The sequence below is a fragment of the Cupressus sempervirens genome, chromosome 1 (assembly GCF_028749045.1).
Source record: "Cupressus sempervirens isolate cs-2001-9-10 chromosome 1, ASM2874904v1, whole genome shotgun sequence".
NCBI lineage: Eukaryota > Viridiplantae > Streptophyta > Pinopsida > Cupressales > Cupressaceae > Cupressus > Cupressus sempervirens.
In genome coordinates, this window is record NC_143118.1 from 98,917,409 (window position 1) to 98,940,074 (window position 22,666).

At 34.7% G+C, this 22,666-nt stretch overlaps 1 protein-coding gene across 2 annotated transcripts in view; it reads right to left on the bottom strand.

Annotated features, from left to right (window-relative positions):
• Nucleotides 1-875: 875 nt before the first annotated feature.
• The window catches only part of LOC149576410 (uncharacterized), a 115,760-nt gene continuing 93,969 nt past the window's right edge, over nucleotides 876-22,666 (bottom strand). For both annotated transcript variants that reach the window (XM_089817189.1, XM_089817184.1), the window contains one exon: nucleotides 876-2,004. In XM_089817189.1, the coding sequence (XP_089673315.1) occupies nucleotides 1,398-2,004 (607 nt within the window). In that variant the 3' untranslated portion in view covers nucleotides 876-1,397. The remainder of the gene's footprint in view (nucleotides 2,005-22,666) is intronic.

Consider the following 22,666-nt stretch of genomic DNA (forward strand, 5'->3'; position numbering starts at 1 on the left):
TGTTGTTGTGATGTAGCCTTTTTATTATTATTTCCATAATGCAGTCCTTTTGGACTGATGTACCTATTTTTTTATAATTATTTAAACAGCTTTTTTCCAATTAAAAAACATTATTTTGTTAATTAGAATCAATACTAACAATTTGCTCAATGGGATATCGCTTGTGAAAGCCAACAGAAATATTATTTTCTATTTCCATCGCATATAGTTAACAAAATGTACATAACATACCGTATCTATATTAAAAATGTCTTCTATACAGAATAAGCATGCTTTTCCATCATCCTTGCCCGTGAAATGCATGGTTGAGATGGGACTAAATTATTGCTTTTAGGGTTTAAACTGCAAATCTAAGTGAATGGTGAAGCAATGGATAGCTGTCACGTTGAACCCTTAGTTATTTTATGGTTGTTCAAATACACACAGTTTATGATATGATGTAGAATATGAGAAGTTCTACCAATTGAATTTACGCCACGAAAAGCAATTTGAGTGAAAAAGCAATATGAAGATAATAATAGGGAAAATTGTTCGATCACCAGCATATAAAGTGATATAGGGATATAAAGTAGCTCACCTGTAACAAGCATAACCTTGAAGTTGAATTTAGAATGGTAACTCGTTATATACATCATACTTACTTATGCCTAAAAGTATACATGGAAGAATAAGCTGCAAAAGGCTTCACATGTTAAGAGATTATTTAAATGTCATTTAACCTCCAGCAATAAGTTAAATTTTAAAAAACAGTAAATTGAACCAAAAAGATAGGTCATACAAACATATGCAAACTCTTCGACATTTGCAAATTGCTACAAAGGCTGTATTGTTCTGACTATTTTGACCTCTATCCAAGATTCTAAGACCACCAGAAATCATCTAAATGATAGTAATAAATATACAAGAAGAACTGGACAACTTTATGCTTTCTCAATGTTCAATTCCAGAGACCATTCCGTGAATGATTCTTAAGTTGTCCATCATATGTAGGAACCAATACAAATTTCTCTACAAATAAGCCAGCATTATAACTCTTCAAAAACAAAATGTAATAAGAATGGCACTCTTTTGTGAATGGCACTCTTTTGTGTGTTAAAATTCCATTACAAATAGCAATGTGCCAATGATGTCCCGGTGAGTATTCCCTATAGTCTGGCCGCTATCAACAATATTGAATTTTATAGCCAAACATAATGATAAATGGACCATTACTAGCATTTAAGAGGCTCAGAGTGATTGCAGAACGTGCCCACATTGAGAAACCTTCTAAAATCCTTTATTCATTTAATGAGCAAAAATTGCAAGATTGTTTGCAGAATAAGCATAAGTTAGTGCACAATCATCTTTCTTAAAATAGATCATCATACAGCAAAACATTTGGCAAAGGTGGGAGTGATCTATGTTTTAAATTTCTGAGAGATTTTCTCTGCCCCTTCCCTGCACTCATCAACAAGCCTCTTAGTGCCTTTTGTAATAGAAGATGCCACTCCCGCCGCTGATGTTGCAGTCCTTTGTTGTACATCCTGAGCAGCTTTAGATGCCACTGCAAGAGCCTTCCGTTCAAATTCTTGAGCTCTTTCCCCTGTTTGACATGCTTTCTGCTGTAAACTAGTTATTAGAAGTCCAATGGCATGTATTAACTTCTCTATGACACCTAAAATTTTGACCCTCAAATCATTAGATAAATGCCCGAGTTTCCCTCTTATTTCTTCTGCTTTAACAGTAACCTCATGTAAAGGTGACTCTCCCAAATCTTTCTGAACCTCGGTCAAATCTTTCTGGACCTCGACCAAATCTTTCTGGACCTCCCTCAAATCCTTTTGTGACTCTCCCAAATCCTTCTGAACCTTAGGACTGTACTGCCATGTTAACACTGCAGTGTTGTTTTCATCAAGCTCCTTATCAACCTGGATTTGAATTCCTTGCCTTTCCCATTTCTCCCTAGCTTCTTGAAGCTCTTTAGCATAAGCCCTAGCATTTCTGGCTTCTTCCTCTGCCCAAGCCCTGTTAGGAAGAAATTCAAGCGTCAATTTGTGGAAGAACCAACTATAAATCAGCAAATGCATTAAAAAACATAACATTTTGGATGATTATTGTTAAATGCTTGAAATAAATGTATAGATTTCATTTGACACATCTTGGAATTTCTTACCATATACACAATTTCTTTATATATAACATTCAGTTTATATACAATCCAGAAAATTAATGCGCTAGTCAAAAATAGTTAATCTCTATTTGCTATGTTGCAAAGTTAGGAGTGTGACCTCAAATCTTCCATTTATATTCACAAAATGTTTCTGGTTTCTTGTAATAGTAAAAAGGAAACCTGGTTAGAGAATGATCAGTTATTGTCATCTTGGCCTCTAGACTTGCATCTGATCTAGGGTGACTTTAATGCAATTTCGCTCAGCTCAGACAAGAAGGGTGGGATCCAAATAAAACAACAGCCCCAGTCCAACTTTGAAGAATAGGTGTCTATGAGTAAGCAAATGGGGGTTCCATTCTCTAATGGCACCTACACATAGACAAACAGACAGCTTGGATTCAACAATATAGCAGAAAAGTTAGATAATTTTGTAAAAGGTGATTTAGGTGAAATCTCATTTGGAATGCAAAGCTCTATTCTGTTGTGGTCTGGTTCAGATTATTATAATATACAGCTGAGAAGTTCTAGGGAAAAAGGGCCTTAACGTTGCCCTTTCAAATTAAAAAAGGTGGATGGATAGCCCTGATTTCTTCAGTCTGATAGAGAAATGGTAGAATGAAAGTAACGTGACTGGCTCTAAAATGTTCCAGGAGGCAACAAAATAAAAATCAATAAAACACCATTTAAAGGAATGGAATAGGCTTAGAATATTTTTTAGAAGAAAATTGTTGAAAGGAATATTGAACTCTTTAACAATTAAGTTTTAGCATCGGGGATAGATTAGAACAGATTCTTGGAAGAGAAATGACTTGATGGGTGAATATGAGACATTTTTGGCAAGCAAGGCGACCTTTTGGAGATAAATAACTAAAATTTGTGTAGATACAAGACTGAAACAAATATACTAAGTTCTTCCTCAACAACAACAAGGCTTGAAGGAATACAAATCGAATCTTAAAAACCATACCACAGGGAATGGGCCATAGAAGTAGTGATTCAATCATGTGTGGGGAATTATTATAAAGAACTCAACAATAGGAATGGATCGGAGTTAGTCGCTCAGAGGAGTATGGGGGAGAACAGTCCCCCTTGGTGTTGGAGGACCACAATAGGATGCTAATAGAAAGCTTTTGTATAGATGGAATCAAGACAGCATTGTTCCAACTCCATCCAGATAATGCACCTGGTCAAACAGTTTTCCTGCATCTTTTTCTAAAAAGTGCTTAGGCATATTAGGCAGGGACATTCTTGAAGCAATTGAAGATAAAAGCCTAAAGTAAGACCTTAAAGAACTTAAAATACTTTCTTAACTCTTATTCCTTAAAAAGAACAAGCTTCATCTCTAGATTATTTCGACCTATTTCCTTTTGCAATACTTTTTCCGAAATACTAGCAATGGCAGTGCTGGAATAGGCTCAAGAAGATTTTGCTTGTGTTAGTTTCGGAGGATCACTGCATATGTAATTGCATTGCTATTGTATTTGGTATATGTTTTCCAAAAGGCAGCTCTCCTCATATAAATAAGAGTAAGCCAATAATTAATAATTAATATTATAATAAATATAACTATAGTTATTTATTATTATTATATTAATTTATAATTTATATATAACCATAGTAATATATATTATTATTAAATTAATTTATCTCATTTAATAATAAACACATATATAACCATATCTCACAAGTTTATCCAACTGAAGCTACCACACATCAACACACCCTCTTAGCTAGGGAGGATAAACACGGGATCATATATCACCACAATATAAGAATATCTTTGATCAGAAGATATTCAATATTTTGATATCACGAGTCTTGGTCTCCTAGAATATCAACATTCGATATCCACCAAGTACTCAAAAAGTTTGATATCACATAAGATATCACCAATATTGGCCTCCCAGAATATCAATGATATTCAGCAAATACTCAATAAAGTTTGATATCACATTTGATATCAAGAGTATTGGCCTCCCAAAATATAAAAATTGGATATTTACCAATTACTCAAAAATGTTTGATATCACATCTGATATCAAGAGTATTGGCCTCCCAAAATATCAATAATATTCACCAAATACTCTTTGAGTAATGACCTTCCATAATGTTGAGCTGCCAAACATTCACCATATACTCGTGTTTGATCTCATTATACAAATTATTGTAAGATCGTCACCTTACAACAACTTTTCCAAATACAAGTGACGATCATTTGGAAGTTTCATCACTTCCTCATGATGCACACAAAGGGTAGGCCCATTAAACATGCAGTCACACACATGATACAATTGTTTTTTACATTAAATCAAAACCCCCTCTGAATGTGATATGATCAGGATATTCAAAGAATCAACTGAAACATCCTCTATCTACTCCTTTAGGTAGATGTATCAAACTCCCTCTCAACATAAATCTTCTAAGCTCCTTTACCTTTGAAGAATTGTCAAACTCCTTCTGAATCTGATATCAATTCTTTTTTTTCCAGCAAGAGCATTCCTGGAGAGAAAAGAAAAGATCAAGGAAAATAGCTCCTATAGTACATTCATGAATACATAAAAGAGATTAACTACAAAAAGTAAATAAAGTTGGTTCTTAAGATATAATAATCAGAAAATACTCATCTCTCTCCTTATCTTGAATGCCACTTAATATTCTTTAGAGGTAGTATGGATCTAGAAATGGTTCCTCTTTATGAGGCACTTGGATTACTCATACTTTGGCTTCTTATAGAGACTCCAATATATTTCCATTGTTGAGACTCCACTTCCCTCCACAATTTTTACTCAAATATATTATTTTATCTCTGCTTTATATACTTTTTCCCATTTTTCACACAAATATAAATTTGGGAAACGTAATGTCCTTAATTTCATGGTTCTAACGCAAAAATTTTGATATGGTTTATATATTCTCAAAACAGACTATGATCCAATGTTCATTTTTTGCAAATTGCAATACTCTATACAAGTCCGACAATCTCAATACTCTATAATCTTAAAATTATCCAATCTATGCCCGTCCCTTGGGCGTTTGCTACATAAAACAAGTCGGTGTGACCTTTTGCCATATATGGTAGGATGATAAGTGTGTTTGAATTCATCCTTCTCACAAGCTATGAAATTATATATATATATATATATATATATGGACTAAAACCTTTCCAAACTTTTTGTTCTTCCTCCGATGTCGCCCTTTGACATGGTGATGACTGGGATCTTTTAGCCTTTTAACTCACAAGTAGAAATCTCCAGCATAAAGGTCAATTTGTCTTATTTCTGCATGGGTTCCTACGTTCATACACCTGATGCTCTGCTAGCATTCCCCACTACACATGGCTGAAAGTCTCATTATTATCAAACAATTGTGGAGATGGAAAGTTTGTTGTCATGGAGTATGTATTTGATGTTCACATTTTCCAAATCTTCATCAATAGCACAACATGACCACTTATCCTCTGCGAAACTGCAATCTCAATCATTCTCTGCGGTAATATGTATACTGTTATTTCAATGTTTGTGATATAATGTACATATACTCAGCCAATGATCTGAAAGTCTTTGTATCTCCTTCAGTATGCTCTTTGTAGTATTTAGAATACGCTCAATTTTAATCTGATGATAATAAAGATCGTTGCGTGTATTCTGCAGTATATCTTTGACATGTATGTTGTGGTCACTAAGTATAATTGTCTTCGATATATTTCAGTGTCTGTTGCAGAATTCATTCTCTTAATGTGGACACCTTTTTTTTAAAATTCTATCTGCTCACTGAATATATGAGCATTCCTCCCATTTGGTTTAGAATTCTCTTTTCTTTATATGTTTTTGTCTGCCATAGCATAAATGCCTCAGCAAGGTCTCTAACCCATCCATGTACTATCAATAATGTATCTTCAGTACGTGTCGATCTACCTTCGAGCTGTTAGGCTTTATAGAAGGAACTTGACTCTGATACCATGTTAGTTTTGGAGGATTGCTGCATATGTAATTGCGTTGCTATTGTATTTGGTATATGTTTTCCAAAAGGCAGCTCTCCTCATATAAATAAGAGTAAGCCATGAATAGACATGTCCCTTAGGGACATGTCTATTTGATATTTAATAATTAATATTATAATAAATATAACTATAGTTATTTATTATTATTATATTAATTTATAATTTATATATAACCATAGTTATATATATTATTATTAAATTAATTTATCTCATATAATAATAAACACATATATAACTATATCTCACAGGTTTATCCAACTGAAGCTACCATACATTAACAGCTTGAAATAATATTAGAAGAGCAGACCAGTTTCTCCTTGGAGAAAACCATTCTAGATGGAATAATAATTACACAAGAGGCAATTCACTCAATTCAGAACTCAATCATCAGCAACATTGATCAAACTCGATATCAAGAAGGCTTATGATTGAGTTGACGGAAAATTCTTGCTAAAAGTGATGGAGTTTTTTGGCTTTTCAAAGAATCGGCTCAACTGGATTTTCAATTGGATAGCCAGTCCCGGATTCTCAGTTCTGATCAATGGATCCCCAGAAGGGTTTTAGATGTTTCGAGAGGACAAGGTGATGCGATATAGACTTTCCTCTTCATCATAATGGTGGAGATCTTAGGAAGAACCTTAAACCAAGCTAGAATGAGGCAGTCTTAAATGGGATAAAAGTTACAAGCAATCTTCCATCTATCTTGTATCAGCAATTTGTTGATGATACCCTTCTTTTTGGAACAGCGAAGAGGCAAAAAGCAAGAGTTGGAAGAATTAACTCATATTTTGTAGCTTCAGGACAAGAGGTAGGGGCTAATAAATCAGAAATTCCCTTATTCGCAAGAGCTGCAAGGAAAGAACAAGAGATCATAAGAGTCCAGGGCTTCAGATAAGGTATCCTTCCTTGCACTTATCTCCAGATCTCTTTAGACAAAGGTAATCAAACAAACAGACTATAGGATAATCTATGTCAAAAGATCTCTAATAGAGCTGCTGCATGGAAAGGCTGCATTTCTTGGACTGGCCCTACTATGATAGTAAAGGTTGTTCTCTGTGCCATACCTATTTAGCTTATGTCTTGCATCTCTTTATCAGTTGAGACAAACTAAAAGATAAATCAGCAGTAAGGGCACAAAAAATCACGAGTGAATAACGAGAAAAACAAGTCCATACTGACTGTTTTGGACAAAATTTTGGAAGTGGATGTATTGAAGAATTTCCTTACACATCATTAGACCCCTTTGTTCGAAATAAGATAACAGAGGAATTGAAGGAAGCTATAATGGCATGGTCATGGAAATACATAACGGATTTAGGGCTGGCTGCTAGGGAACTTGAGAGTCTAATGGAGGTTCTCAAGGCTAGAACAGAAGTGTTGAGGGATGGACAAGACTCAATCATGTGGAATGGCTATGAATAGTATCAATATAATGGCAAAGATGGATAAAGACGCCTTGAAAGGAAGCAGTTATGAGATGAGGGAGAAGTTCCAATTGGATTATGTAGGCATAGATTTTGCTTGCCCAAAGCTGGAAACTCTGAGCAAGCATTCCTACTTAAGAAACTCCTAACAGCAGACAAGTTTAGGAAAATGGTATATGATAGGACCTTTTGAGAAGCAAATAATGCAGAGATTGTGAAAATCAGTGGATCATTTACTTCTTGGCTGCCCTTTTGCGCAAGAGTGCTGAACATGATTGTGTGTAGAACTTGCAGGAATTATCATAAAAACTAAGTTGCCAAGGTTTGCCCTGGACTCCCCGGACCAGCCCAGGTTTGAACTGGTCCAAGGTTCAGGTCCGATTCACTGGGTGGTCCAGGTAGGGTTCGATTTTTTCCTGCTGGTTTGAACTGCTTAGAACCCAGTTTAAACCTGGGCGCATCATGCCAAAAACTGGCGAACCAAGTTTGAACCACGTCAATTCTGGGCCATGGACTGCAAAAAAATGGGTTTTTGCAAAATTTAATAATTTTTGGGCATCCACAACCCTAAAAGATTGTTAATAACTACTTGAACTTGATGCTATGATTTATTTTTAATGTTTTGAATCTTTGATGTTGAACTTGTTACTTGAACCATATGATGGTATATGATCACAATGATTACAAGTGTATGTTATTTTTGTTGTTTAAATGTGTTTATGCTACTATGCTACATTCTAATTTTAACACATGCTTCATAAATATAAATGTGTGTGTGTGTGTGTGTGTGTACTAACGAACCAAAACAGACCTAAACCCCTTTCCAAAATTTTGACAAGCTTGCGAACCAGTTCTCGAACTTTAAACTTGCAACCGAACTCGAACCAATAACTTAGTCAAAAAAATATGCAGCCTTCACAAAGCTTTGGGTAATATGTCCGCCAATTCTAATTTGTAATATATGTAAGGAGAGGAATAGACATGTATTTCAGGATAAAGAGATGACGATGGACTCCTTCCTCAATAAGATCAAAGCACCAATAGTCAAAATTGTCAACAGTCAACTGTCGAGTTAAGGAGCTACCTTAAAAGTAAGCCTCTTTTGGGGGATGGGATGCAAACATTATGAACTGCTTCTGTCTGAGAAATCAGATGATTGTAAGACCAAGAAGACAAGACACCAAAGTTTAAGAAGATGGGCAAAATGGAGAGCACTCCAAGCTAGGTGACGAAAATTGAAATTTACTGATGCCTCTAGCAGCAACTCCAGAAAACCTGAAGCTAGTTGACTAGTCAAGAGTTGGGACAGGTATGCCCTTAGCAGACAATCTTACCCCCAAGAAACCCATAACATGGCTGAATTTAAAGTGCTAATTTTGGAGCTTTGGAGATGCACAACAGATTTGTTTGGAGATTGAGATCGATGGGGATTGACGTATAGTCAATAGTTATCAATGCATTTATAGGTAAAGGGAAACTCCAAGTTGTATGCTCTAGGCTCATTTGGAAAATGCATTCAAAATCACACATTCCACTAGATTTTTCACTGCCAATCATGTTTTTTGGGAAGCTACTGTCAAGGCTGACCAATTGGCCAATCTACTTGTAGATGGATTGAGATCAAATAAAGGTTCAACAAAACAGTGGATGGCATGATGCGTTAGACTTTAATGGAGATAGCTTTGTTGATTGAGAATGAAATTAGTTTATCACAGTAATGGGGTCTCAGTGACAATTTGTAGTCTACCAAATCTGGCTCCTTTGGACTAAAGATGGGGATGTTACATATTATGGGGTCCTTTGGAAACTCCTGACAAGTGAGCATTTGTGTACATGACATAAAAGCTGTGATAATGGTAGATTGAATGCTTGTCACGCATGAGTCAAATTACTTTCAAGACTTTGCTTGCGAATAGATTCAATCAATATGGCTTCAATCGTACAATGAATTTAAAAACGCAGAAGAAAATAATTAAGAGTGACATCTGCTCTTTAAATGTGGCACCTGGCAAACGTACAACATTAATTCCTCCACAAAGGTGCACTGGAAAAGAAACCCCAATCGGATTACTTGATTCAAAGAGACAAATGGCATTCCTGGATTTATCTCCAATCGTAGGTTATGTTTGGTGTCCAAAGTAACTGGAAGGGAAGAGACGAATAGGCTCATTTTAGGGTGGGAGTGCCTATGTTTGGAGGAGAGATACAAAGTTAACTCTAATTTGGTTTCTCATTCATAGCACTTATGTTGGATATTAATCAGCCGAAAGTGGAAGTATTAACACTGCTATGAATTTTGGTGAGGGAAGAGTGCATAGCTGCAGTCGAAGACATTATTGTCTTTATGCATTCCCCAACCTCAAGATTTCTACAAGTTGTTTAATCCCAATGCAGTGGAGCAACTTCCATTCATCTTGGGTCTCAGCTAACCAGACCTGAATGGCACAAGTTCGAAGTAAAGAAAAGGTGTGATTTCCTGACGAAACTGCACTATTTTGAGCGAGTTGGAAACTGGGAATGGATAGAGCAATTCTTCAACTTCACTAAGGTGGTGTTTCTTAAATGACGCAGGCATGGCTAGCATTTTTGACAGTTTTAGCTATCAATACCACCTCTCAGCAGTGGTAAGCTGATACAGATGCAAAGATGGAGGACTCACAACGACAACTGTATTGGTATGTCCTAGTTTGGAATTGTTCTCTGAATGCACCGATGATCTCATTTTTTGTTATTTTCTGTTTGTATCAACTGAGGGATAAAAAGGGAAAATTATTGTAGAAATCTTGACCCAGATTAGTCACAGGAGGAGCTAGTGTTTGGGGAATGGACATAAAAGTATTACATTTCCCAAAACATCCCCATGTATTGTCTCACTTTTTATTGATATAAATCCTTACGTATAAATTAAAATATTCCTTGACTACCACAGGAACAATTAATATAATTTCTACAAGTATTGACAACAATCTATTTATTGAACAGGAACGTCTGTTTTAGGTTGACAGGCTGGGTTGCTAGTTTGGGTTCCAAACTTCAGTTATGCTGATACAAAAAATTAATTTTTTGGGATCATATTCATCTTGAATACATCTATACAAAAATAATGTTAAAAAAAAACTTGATGGAATGGCAATGAAATTCAATAATAAATAAATTAAAGACTTCATAGGAGATTCCACCATAAACAACAGTTATCCCTATTGATTACCAATTAATTGTAAAACGTAAATTGATTATACAAATGGCTGCCTTTTCTGAATGCATTTAATGTCTTAGAACTTCTGATCTTAATTGATCAACCCTATATATTTCAGCAGAATATAAATGTTGCATTTGTATACTCATGTCACATTTCCATGCACAAACTTATGAAATATAGGCTGATAATGTTAGATTTAGCCCAGAAATTAAAGATAACAGCAATAAGAGAGCAAAAATAGATGCAAGAGACACACAGAAAACCCCTGGGAAAACCCTTCGAGAATGAAGGGAAAAACCCAGCGACACAACACAGAACCATTTTATTGATAACAAAATTCAAGTGTACAATGCCTTTCACTTGATGCAATATATTTAACATAAAGAGAGACTCTTCACATACCAATCGAAGGTCTCTTCGATTTCCAAAACATACCTCTTTATTTTCAAATACAACTTTTCGTATTTCCATGCCTTAATGCATGTTGAATGGCACATGTCTTTATATTTAATATTACAATTTAATCATAAATGTCCTCTTCAGCTGAAGGTGACCATAACAATAATAATGTCCATATTCCTTGATGTAAATCCCATTTTTCCAGCCTTGTCATATCATTGAACCTAGTTACTTTTTTCATATTCATGAGCATTTGAATGTTGAATTTTTTAATCTGCTAAAAATGTACTAGGCACTGCCTGTTGTGGTATATAATTTCCAAATGCAACAATCACTTATATGGAGAATGAGATACAAACAGACATGTCCCTTCATGAGACATGTCCATTCATAATGACAATCATTGTAGTTATATATTTACAAATTTTACATATATATAATCTCTTTCTCAAATGTGTGTGTGTGTGTAAGTATATAAGTATATATACATTTATAGACATGTCCCTTGATAAGACACATCCATTCATAATGACAATCATTATAATTATATATTTGCAAGATATATATATATAAAATCTCTTTCTCAAATATATATATATACATCTCTAATATATATATATATATATATATATATATATATATATATATATATATACACATTAGAAATCATCCAACTGTAGCTACAGCAATTCAAAACTCCCTCCTGGCTAGGGAGGATAAACACAAGACATATATTACACCATTGGTAATATTAGGAATGACAACTTAAGGAAACCTTTGATCAGAAGGTTTCCACTATGAGTATTGGCCAGAATATCAACATATGATATTCACCAAATATTCTAAGTAACATTTGATATCATGAGTATTGATCTCCCAGAGCATCAACACATAATATTCACCAAGGTTTGATATCACAGCTGATATCATGAGTACTAGTCTCCCAAAATATCAGCACGTGATATTCACGAAGTACTAAAAAAAGGTTTGATATCATGAATACTAGTCTCCTAGAATATCAATGATATTCACCAAATACTCTCTGAGTAATGGCCTTCCAGAATGTTGAGATGCACAATATTCACCAAGTATTGCAAGTAATGACCTCCAAAAGATTAAGTCACATGATATTCACTAGATATTTTGTGTAATGGCACTCTAGAACATCAATTTGTGTAACATTCACCATGTACTCAAAAAAACAAGTTTATAAGGTATGTGCACGTACATTCTCATAATGCTTACCCTATAAACATCCACTATGCAAAGAATAATCTATCATGATCTACATAGACATGTAAGATATCCATCGTAATAAAAAATTAAGTAATTGTAAGATCGTCACCCTTCAATAACTTCTACAAATACAAGTGATAATCATTTCGAAGTCATCACTACCTCATGATGTACACAGGTGATAGGCCCATTAAAGTCATACAGTCATACACAAGGACTTTTGAACTCTAAAAATCAATCATTCAAGCTCCTCAACAAAAGTTTCCTTTGATGAAGTGTCATACTCCCTCTGAATCTTATATGATCAAGATCTTCAAAGATCAACTAAAACATATCCTCTGTCCACTCCTTCAGACAAATGTGTCAGACTCCCTTTGAATCTGATATTAATCCTCCTTTTCCTATAAGAACATTCTCGGAATAGATCAAGGCAAATAGCTCTTAAAGTACTTATTGAAATACAAAAATAATTTTACATAATGATAATATAATTCCAATAAAAATATAGATAATACCTGATTTAAATATATGCTTTTTATCATATATGCATATATTCAGCCTCAATATATGTATTTTAATCTATATTTTAAATATTAATTCTCTACTAATGCCACATATAATAATCTAAAGTGATCATGAAAAATAAATAAAAGTAATACTGAAGATAAAAAATACTTATCCCAATAGGAGAGGGTGTCTTCAAATATGATTATACATGGAGGACGAATAGCGACATCATCGGGATCTTCATCGAGTGTATGGCGAGAGCCAGAATAAGCAAATGGGAAATAGTGAGGCTCTGCTTAAATATCTTTGATCCCACCTAGTGCCACGGTTTGATAGTAGTCATGAGCTTGGACGAGATGCTAAGACTGCCCCTACCCGAAATGTACATGAACCACCCACCAGGAGCCTTATCATGGCTAATATACCGAGGCGGCCTGCATTGGTAGTAAGGGACCAATTAGCCTTCAATGAGCTATGGCCAAAAATAGAATCTTGTTTCCAATTCCTTCTTGGAGAAAAATCAGGATGGACAATTGAATTGATTGGCTCAGCAACTATCTCAGTTTGTTTAATTCATACGTTCACCCGAGGGTTGGATTTAGTAACTTGGAGGCATTAGACTTTTGTACTCCTAATATCGAGAAATCCAGCAGGGAGAAGTCCACCTTTGAATTTCCCCCTATTTCAAGGTAGAAAACCCTAATGACGTTGCAGAAGTCATTATGGTGTTTAGGAAGAAATAAAGTATGTTTGGTTTATAGGAAGACAGCTATGGTTTTTGGGTGAGTCAATTTGTCGGTTAGGTACTGTACGCGGGCATTATGATGGTTCTTCAATAAGGAAATTTGATGATATCCTATTATTTTACCGGGTAGCTTTTAGTACGGTTAGTAGCTCATAGTTTCCATCGGGTCTCTACTTACCTGATAGGGATTTTGATTCAGTAGTAGTATGTTATCGCATTTCCTTCATATTGTAAAAAGAGGGGGGACATGGCAGTGGAGTTATGTTATATAGAAGACTCTGAAATTATGTAAATAACTCTAATCCTGATATATAAATTGGATATTACTAGTAATTGTGACCTTTTCGAATTGATACATGGCAAGGTTTTCGCATTTTTTAGTTAATGGCATGGTCTTTATGTGGTCTGATTCTTTCTAAATGTAGTATGGGAAGACACTTGGAAATGTATGATTGGATTTGTATCAGTTGATAGTAGGTTGGTTAAATTATTTGACCTATTATCTTGACATCTATGGATGGCGCAGCAAGGAACTCTGTTCATATATGAATCAGTTATGCAGTCCCATTACTGTTTTTGCAAAGTGATTGATTCTCATGAGTTTTAGAGTATCAAGTTTGGCTACTCTCTTAAGTATGTACGGGCTATAATCTAATTGATTTGGTAAACTGTAATCTCCTATAGACTTCCATTCAAGTTAGTTTGATACACTGCTTCTAATCTGATTTTCATCATGCTCGGAAGGACCATATAGTATTATTGTCTGCGAAATTTGAATGTAAGCTTTTTAGTTTCAATGGAGGATGATAGCAGCATATGGTTATCTATAAGTATAGAGTTGTTCAGTTAACTTTGTTTTTGATTGGCAGCAGAATTATATGTATTAAGACGTATATTAGAACACTTAGTTCTCTTTGAAAGGATTTCTGTTAGTTTTGAATTTAATTATGGTTGAATTGACAATATGCTGATTTATAATGACAATATCCTTAATAAACTAAGTAGGAAATGACAAAGTTTCTTAAAATGGATAAGGGAGATGATTATGAGTAGATTTGGGTGGATAAAGAAGAATCAATCTATTTGATCTATCCAAGGTATTTGATTGTTTATCTAATTAGGAAGCTATTGAAAGAGTTACTACTAACCAATCTGATTGATCAACCTGTAAGGAATCTGCATCTATAGCAATCAGCCATGAATGGAGCAAACAGTATCGGTTGGTATGGTTCACAGGTAACAGTACGTTATATGACATAAGAGGGAAAAGATATAGTGATATCATGGATATTATCCATCTTGTTGTAACAATAACAGTTATGTAATATTTCTACTGGGGTATGCCCTTTTCATATTGTAATAATAAAGGAACACGGTCCCGGGCAAGACTGGAGGTTTTCTTCTCCGTTCTTTCCTACCAGTGCCCGTTTGAACGGAGACATTATTTTGGATGTTATTTATTTTAATTAATAAAATCAAGGCTTCAGCCATTTATCGATCAAAAAAAAAAAGACTTATCCCATAAATTCTCTTTATTATGGTGCATGAACATTGAAGTCTCTTATTCCCTTAGTGTGGTGTCCCACATCCAACCACGTGGCTTGGAACCCACAACATCCTTTATTAAATAGTTTTATTTTATTTTTTTAATGTTTGCCCTTCAGTAATATGATTCTCCTCTCTATTTAAACCCGATCTAAACCGAAGGCCAAGGTTATTGTTTGTATACTTGCTCACATTGGCATCTTCAGTAACTATTTTACCTTCCATTCCTACAAGCACTATGTTTGTACCACATGAATGGCTCAAGATTTTAACACTTGTTAATTTCCTTCTCTATTTTCCATTTGATGTGTTACAGTTTGATCACATATAAACCGTGTAAGATTATCGTCCATTATATACATTTTTATCATCGCATCAGTTTGTGGAGGGTCCACTATTACTCAACATAGCATGCGAACCTTAGAAATGATTTTTGAATAGTTAGAACTATACAAGCGGCTTGTCCATGTCTTGCCAAATTCTCAAAGCAAATACTTCACACTAAGGGTCTAGTAACATTCTCACCAATAAAGCCAATATGGAGAAGCATCAGATCATGAGAGCATGAGAGAGGAAGTCAATGTTGAGGAATTGGTTGATCTCATGAATGCAATGTACGAAGAAGCCATGCCATTTATTTTTGCATACACCATTGAGTTTAACATAGAGAAGCAATATCCCAACATTCATCCACAAGCTCTCACTGGTGGATACTACTACACCAACAACCCTAACCGCATCTTATATATTGTTAGCCAGCCAGTAGAAATGTGGAACACAAGAGTAATGGTAGAGGACCAAACCTTGGGCCACACGATACTTTGCATTAGAAGGAACCTTCCCAAAGGTTATTCAGACCATTTTATTCCTCTTTTTGACTATATGTTTTCCACGTAGCTGGAAACCCCTTTTTTTATATGTTTCATCAATCACCTCATATAGGTGAATAATTTTCATGTACCTCAATTGACTGACATCACCTTCCTATTAGTCACCACGTAAGATATCTTGCAATGTTGCTGCTTATTTAGTGAGTTTGACTAAAATATTTCTCACCTGATGCATGTTTCATGTGTTTCATTGTCTGATCATCTTGTTTGATGTGCCCACATTTGGTGGGTCTTTCCTTGACAAACGACAATTCACCTTTGTATATTCTTTTGTTGTTGACGTTTCATCCATGTGGCCTGTCCCGATACTTGTGACTCACAATATCCCTCCTAATCTTATTTTATTTGCATACATTTTCCACTCCTTCACAATTCTCTAACGGGGTGGATAAGACCAATGTATTGCCTCACATCTGATTTGCATCTCAATAGCTTTCGATGGACGTATATATCCATTGCGGGAATCGATCCTTATTTGATCACAAGAGATGCATAGTCCAACACCTTAAGAAAACTCCGATGTAAACCAAAGTATTAGAGATTCGCTATTGCCTTCTATTGTCAAAGGTGGATCTATCGTCTAAACCCTATAACCAGGCAAAATGCTTTAAACATGACTCTCAAGAGCAAGTTCTACCCAAAAGTAATAAAAGATCCCTAAGATTGAGTGGCTCTAATACCATGTTGAATTTTTAAATCTGTTGTAAATGTACTAAGCACTACCTATTTTGGTATATATTTTCCAAATGCAACAATTGCTTATATTGATATGGAGAATGAGATATGAATCGACATGTCCCTTCATAGGACATGTCCATTCATAATGACAATCATTCTAATTTTATATATATATCTTTCTCAAATATATAAATAATAATATATGTATATTTAAGTATATATACATCTCTTATATATTAAATATATATACATATCTACATTAGAAATCTTTCGACTGAAGCTAAAAAAACTTCAACAGAGATGGCAATTATAATCAGCTCTTTTACATGTTCATATGAAAATGTTCAGCAGTTTACTGAATTACCTTAACTATCAATTGCTAACAAGCTTTTAACCTTATAGCTTCCATCATAACTAGCCATTACTTAATGGAAAAAGAAATTATTTTCTACTAACAAAGATACATTACTTTTCATAATCACATGAAGACAGTTTTAGAACTACGTTACATATTTAGATGGAAGAGAATGAACTGCTATAACAGAATAACTGAAAAGAAAATAACTGATTAAAGAATGTTAATAGTCTACTGTCTAACATATCTTCAACTTGAAATTGGAAATTCATAAAAGTAAAATACCCATTACTAGAAGATATTTGAGTGTAGATCATACCTCTGTTTTGTGCAAGCCTTGGCATCTGGTGGAGAGAAGTATTGTCAAGGGCTTAACCTCCCAACTGTGCACACTTAAGTATCCACACAATCTCTACTAAGAAAGACCCTCCCTACTCGGAATTAGGAGTGGGACACCCATGTCCTGCCACTAAGCATCCTAGTATTAGAGTGTCATTCCACAACCAACATGCCAACAAGAATCATACCCCTAGACCACCATGAGCTGACTCAACTTGTTAGGTTACTTGAATTTAATATTTGTTTATTAGTTACCGATTCCTTTCTCTTAACATGTAGGGATAATCTACAGTTCAATGACTATAAGTACACACCCTTCATCTTGACCTTGTTGGTCTTCCTTGATGAATTCTTACGGTGACTATCTAAGCATTGTATAATCATAGCCAATTACATTTTGCCTGATCTCAACTTAAGGCTTATCAAAAGATTCATGATGCGTTATAATTTATTCCTAACTCTACATAAGAGTATCGTCTCTTATCTTAGAGGGCATATAACAGATATTCTTGTATGAGGTTGCACTGGTTGAATCTTATTCCAAGTTAAGCAACAATTCTGAAAGGAGCAGGTTGCCACAAATTGCTCAATCTTGAGCATTTTTGCAAACTTAGACAAACGTAAAATAATTAGTTCATTTCAGAGCTAGGCACTATCTATGCTATCGTTGCCTTCTTTCAGATTTCCGAGCTACAAATTCAGAGTCTTAAAAAATAACAAAATGGGAATAAAATACAAAAAGAATGCATGACTTGGTTGAGGTATTTTCACTTCCTTGTACCAGTGGAAAGTGGATATACTTGGTATGGCTCCTTGCGTATAACTTCTAGCACTCACTAGTATGATTGAGTTACAGTTGAGAAAGTAAACACAACTATAACCCACGACATTGTAAGTGCAATTGCAGAATGAACAAAAAGACTACGAAGTGCCATCTTCAGGTAATGACTTACGATATGGTATGAATGCAACTTCAAGGATTGATTCACAACACTTACATAGGTAAGGGCAAGCCGATATGAATGGCAATTTCAATATGAATCATTGCACGATAAAACACAGCTATAGATGATAAGGGAATTCGTAAAGGGAAAAAAATGTGAATACAAGCTTGTTATGTAATGCATCTTCAAGTATTGATCACTGCTAGCAAAAGAAGAGGTTTCTCCAATATGTAATAAGATCGTTTGGTAACATATGCAAGTTGCATATAAAGAGCTCATCTCTTTGCTTCCATGCATGATCGGTTATGAGCAAGATGAGTAAAGGTTGCAACAAAATGAGTTAAAAGCAAGAGCCAATAAAAGGCTGACTAAACATATGGCAATTTCATAATATTAAAATAGGTTGCTTGGGAATACAAAGGCCCAATGAAGAATAAAAGAAATATGGCTACTGAGATTATATAGGCCGATGACATGAATAATATTAAAACCATTGCCTAAGGATGGAAAATAATTTCATACTAAATCTCTAAATATTAAGGATTCATACTATACCTACCTATAGTTGTGTATGCTCGTACACACACACGTGTGTGATATATTCTAACAAACATATCTAGTGTATACGTCATATTTTAAGTGGGTGTATACATGTCTCATTCAAATTTACTCATACATACATCTGTGTATATACATATGCAAGTATATGTAGATACTATGGTACTGTTATATTAAGACATGACAAATATCAGGAGAAGCTATGAGATCAATCCAATTTATAAGGTAATACATTAGTTCTTAGTTTTAATTAATGCTTAGTCATTTTTCTTTTATAATTTTAATGATATACACATATTGACCCGGTTAGCTCATGGTCGTCCAAGTATACTCTTGCTTGCCTAATCGTTTATCCTTAGCCATGGTGGTTTAGGGCTCATACCTATTTGCCCAAAGATAGGAGGTGCCCCTGTGCCCAATTCCTTCTCTAACACTGGTCCCCCCCCCCCCCCCCTGCCCCTTCACTGAATTCCTACAAGTGAAAATTTATCATGGTAACATATTGCTTATCATTTTTTTACGAAGTTGAAATTATCATAGCATATGATCATATTAGTCATCCATTTCCAATGCATGTACCCTCATAAAGATTGACCAATATTCTATTTTCCATTAAAACATGATGAATAACTAATTTAACCAATCACTCAACTTCACATGAAGCCTCAATGGCTACAAAGGAACCTTTAAAATTGGGATGTAACATACCCTCCCCCTTGTGTTTCACAATCCTAGATGAACTTTGCAATTTTAAATACTAAATGAATATTTTTTTTAAAAGATATATATATTGCATCATGAATTCATCTCATTCTGTTTTGAATCAAAATCTAAGCCATGATCAAAATCAAGGTCTATCATTCTCTTATCTAAATGCTTTCAGAAAAATGCTTACACGATACCATAAAATCAAGCGAAAAACACACATACCTATGTTCACTTCAGCATCACATTGAATTGATCATGTTTTTAGGATATTCTATTTCATATTCATGTCACACTCATGTAGACACAATATTTCTAGTTCAATTCTCATAAAGTAGTTTGCGTAAGAGAATGTTCAATTTTCAATATTCAAGAGTAAGATTATCATTCAAAAACTCGCAATCCCTTAAATAGCATACTCTAGATCATAACTTGATCGTAAGTAAATAAATCACTCATAAATACCATCTAATATATGGTACTCAAGAAATGAGTAAAAACATCCTTCTAGGCTCACAAACCACCTAAAAGGGTTAGTGGATCTATATTTCATTCATGTAATCTTGGCCTTAGTGCCCATCTTATCATAAAAATATTCCATCTTATCATAAAAATATTCCAATAGAAATATAAGTCATACAAGTCTTTCATCTTTATATGATTAAGCTTTCACATTTCATCAATATAATAAAAGTGTGCTCAATGTAAACATGAGCATCCCAATACATAGTGATAATTCATATGGAATCAATACAACATGTGTATTATGCAATCTGTAAAAATGCATCCAAAAATATAACCATAATATACTATGAAAGATCATAATACACCCAATGAAGACCATCGATATCATAATAAACATGGTACCACTCTATCTGTATCCCAGTCTCCTAAGCCATTGGACTGCACATCCTCATGTGAATCCTTAGATGGAAGTGTGACCGAGACACTTGTATGATCTATCCACAAAACGTTCCAGCTGTGGCTCAGACCCTAGGCCTGATCTTTCCACAAAACTTTACATTTCCTTGAAATTCTACCTAGAAATCCCCAACCATTGGGTGATTGTGTAATGTAGGTTTGTCATTTTGTATGCTGAAAAGTAGTTTCCACTCTAAGCAATTCTTCATTTTGTTTCATCCATTATTCAGATGTTTGTAACCTTGCAAGAAGAGTCTCTCTTGTAAAGTTAAGTGTGTAGGGACTAACTTCTTCAATCATTTGTGCCTTTTGACAAAAAGCAGGTGTCAGAGTCTTCAGGATTTTCCATACAATTTCATCTTCTATCTTTTCACCTCCACAACTTTTAATTCCAACAACAATTTTTGATATTCTAGCAAAGTAACCTCTAGTAGTTTCATCTTCCTGAATTTTAGCATCTTGAAACATACATATACAACTCTACAATCCCTTAGCATGTTCGTCACCTTCAAAAAAAAAAGCTATGTAAAGCAATCCAAATTTCATATGCAAAATTTTAAGATTTTACCTCTACAAATTTAAAGATATTTTTCACTTTGTTCACAAGAGTCAAGTTTATCTTCACCTATCACAATCTTCTTATTCAACATAGCCAACCAAAGTTTTGGACCCATGCACAGTAGGTGAGCCTTCATTTTCTCCTTCTAATTGTCATGGTTAATTCCATCAAACTCCAAACTTTGTTTCCTGAAATAAGTCATGGATCTCCTTAAGTTGTTAAACATTTCTTTCAAAGACCTAATGTTTTCATACTAATTGTTACAAAGTAAAGTCCACCAAGACAACCAAGGGGTGGGGGGTTGCTGAATCACTTATGCATTTAAAACAACTCTTAATATCTTTATTAATTTTGAAACATGTAAAGAACAGATGTAACAACCATAGAAAGATAACCATGCACAATAACACCAGATATGTTAACTAGGGAAACCCTTGATCAGAGGGAAAACCCTAGTGGGGAAAATGCCCACAAGGTGATGTATTAATATAGAAATTCCTTATAAAAGGATGGACTCTGTTAGGAGCCAATGAAATACAATCAATGTGTTGGTGTTTTAAAATGTCGTGGTTTCAAATACCCAATGATGAGAACAAAATACATCTAGGGGCAACTAACTCCCATCTACAACATACCCATTCAGACATCGGGGCCAACTATAAGGCTATACTCCTTCGACTTCAGTCTTTGCAAGACCTAGGCAGGTGAACCTTAGATTCTTCATATGGTACCTATATCAAAGCATACAACTGAATCTTATAAAGCAAATAAAACCCCTGAATCTAAACAACATAGAGATGAAATAACTGGAATCATGACACATGAACTTGATAAGTTAAGTGAGGTAACTCTTTTCAGCTCTTCAACAAAAAGGCAAAAGGATTTTGATTATAAATTTGATTTCAGCATCACCAAGACATGAACAACACAACACATCGATCCTATAGCTGATCAGTGCCTTATCTATTGGGCAATTCCTCAAATCACTGACATACATCCTTGGAAATCATTGGCATATTTCATATATCAGGACTTTCAAATCTATCCATTCACCTTGTGAATCAGACATCTACATCATTTCTGACCCTCATACTCGACCTATCCCTTCATGAAATCTGCAACCCCATTATGGTAAATCAAGCATTTACATGACTCCTTGAATCATAAGCAAAATATATCAAACACACAGCCTAAAACAAATTGCAACTAAAACTTGTGCTCTTTGTTCTTAAATCACAAAAGATTACAAACATCACAAACAAGAGACAAGAACCGGACTAAAGATAAACTTGTTGCTGCACTTCTATTCATTTCCTTGAAACAAATACATAAAGGATGCATGAAATTGAATCATAAAACTGCTAAATAGACTAGGACTATCTGTATTCTCATTAACTATTGCTCATTACACAAGAGAAAAATGTTGAAGAATGGTGGAATCACAGCCATGAAAGAAATTTCAACCAAATAGGAACCATCCTTGTGGTATCACAGTAGTGAAAAATGTCCAAGA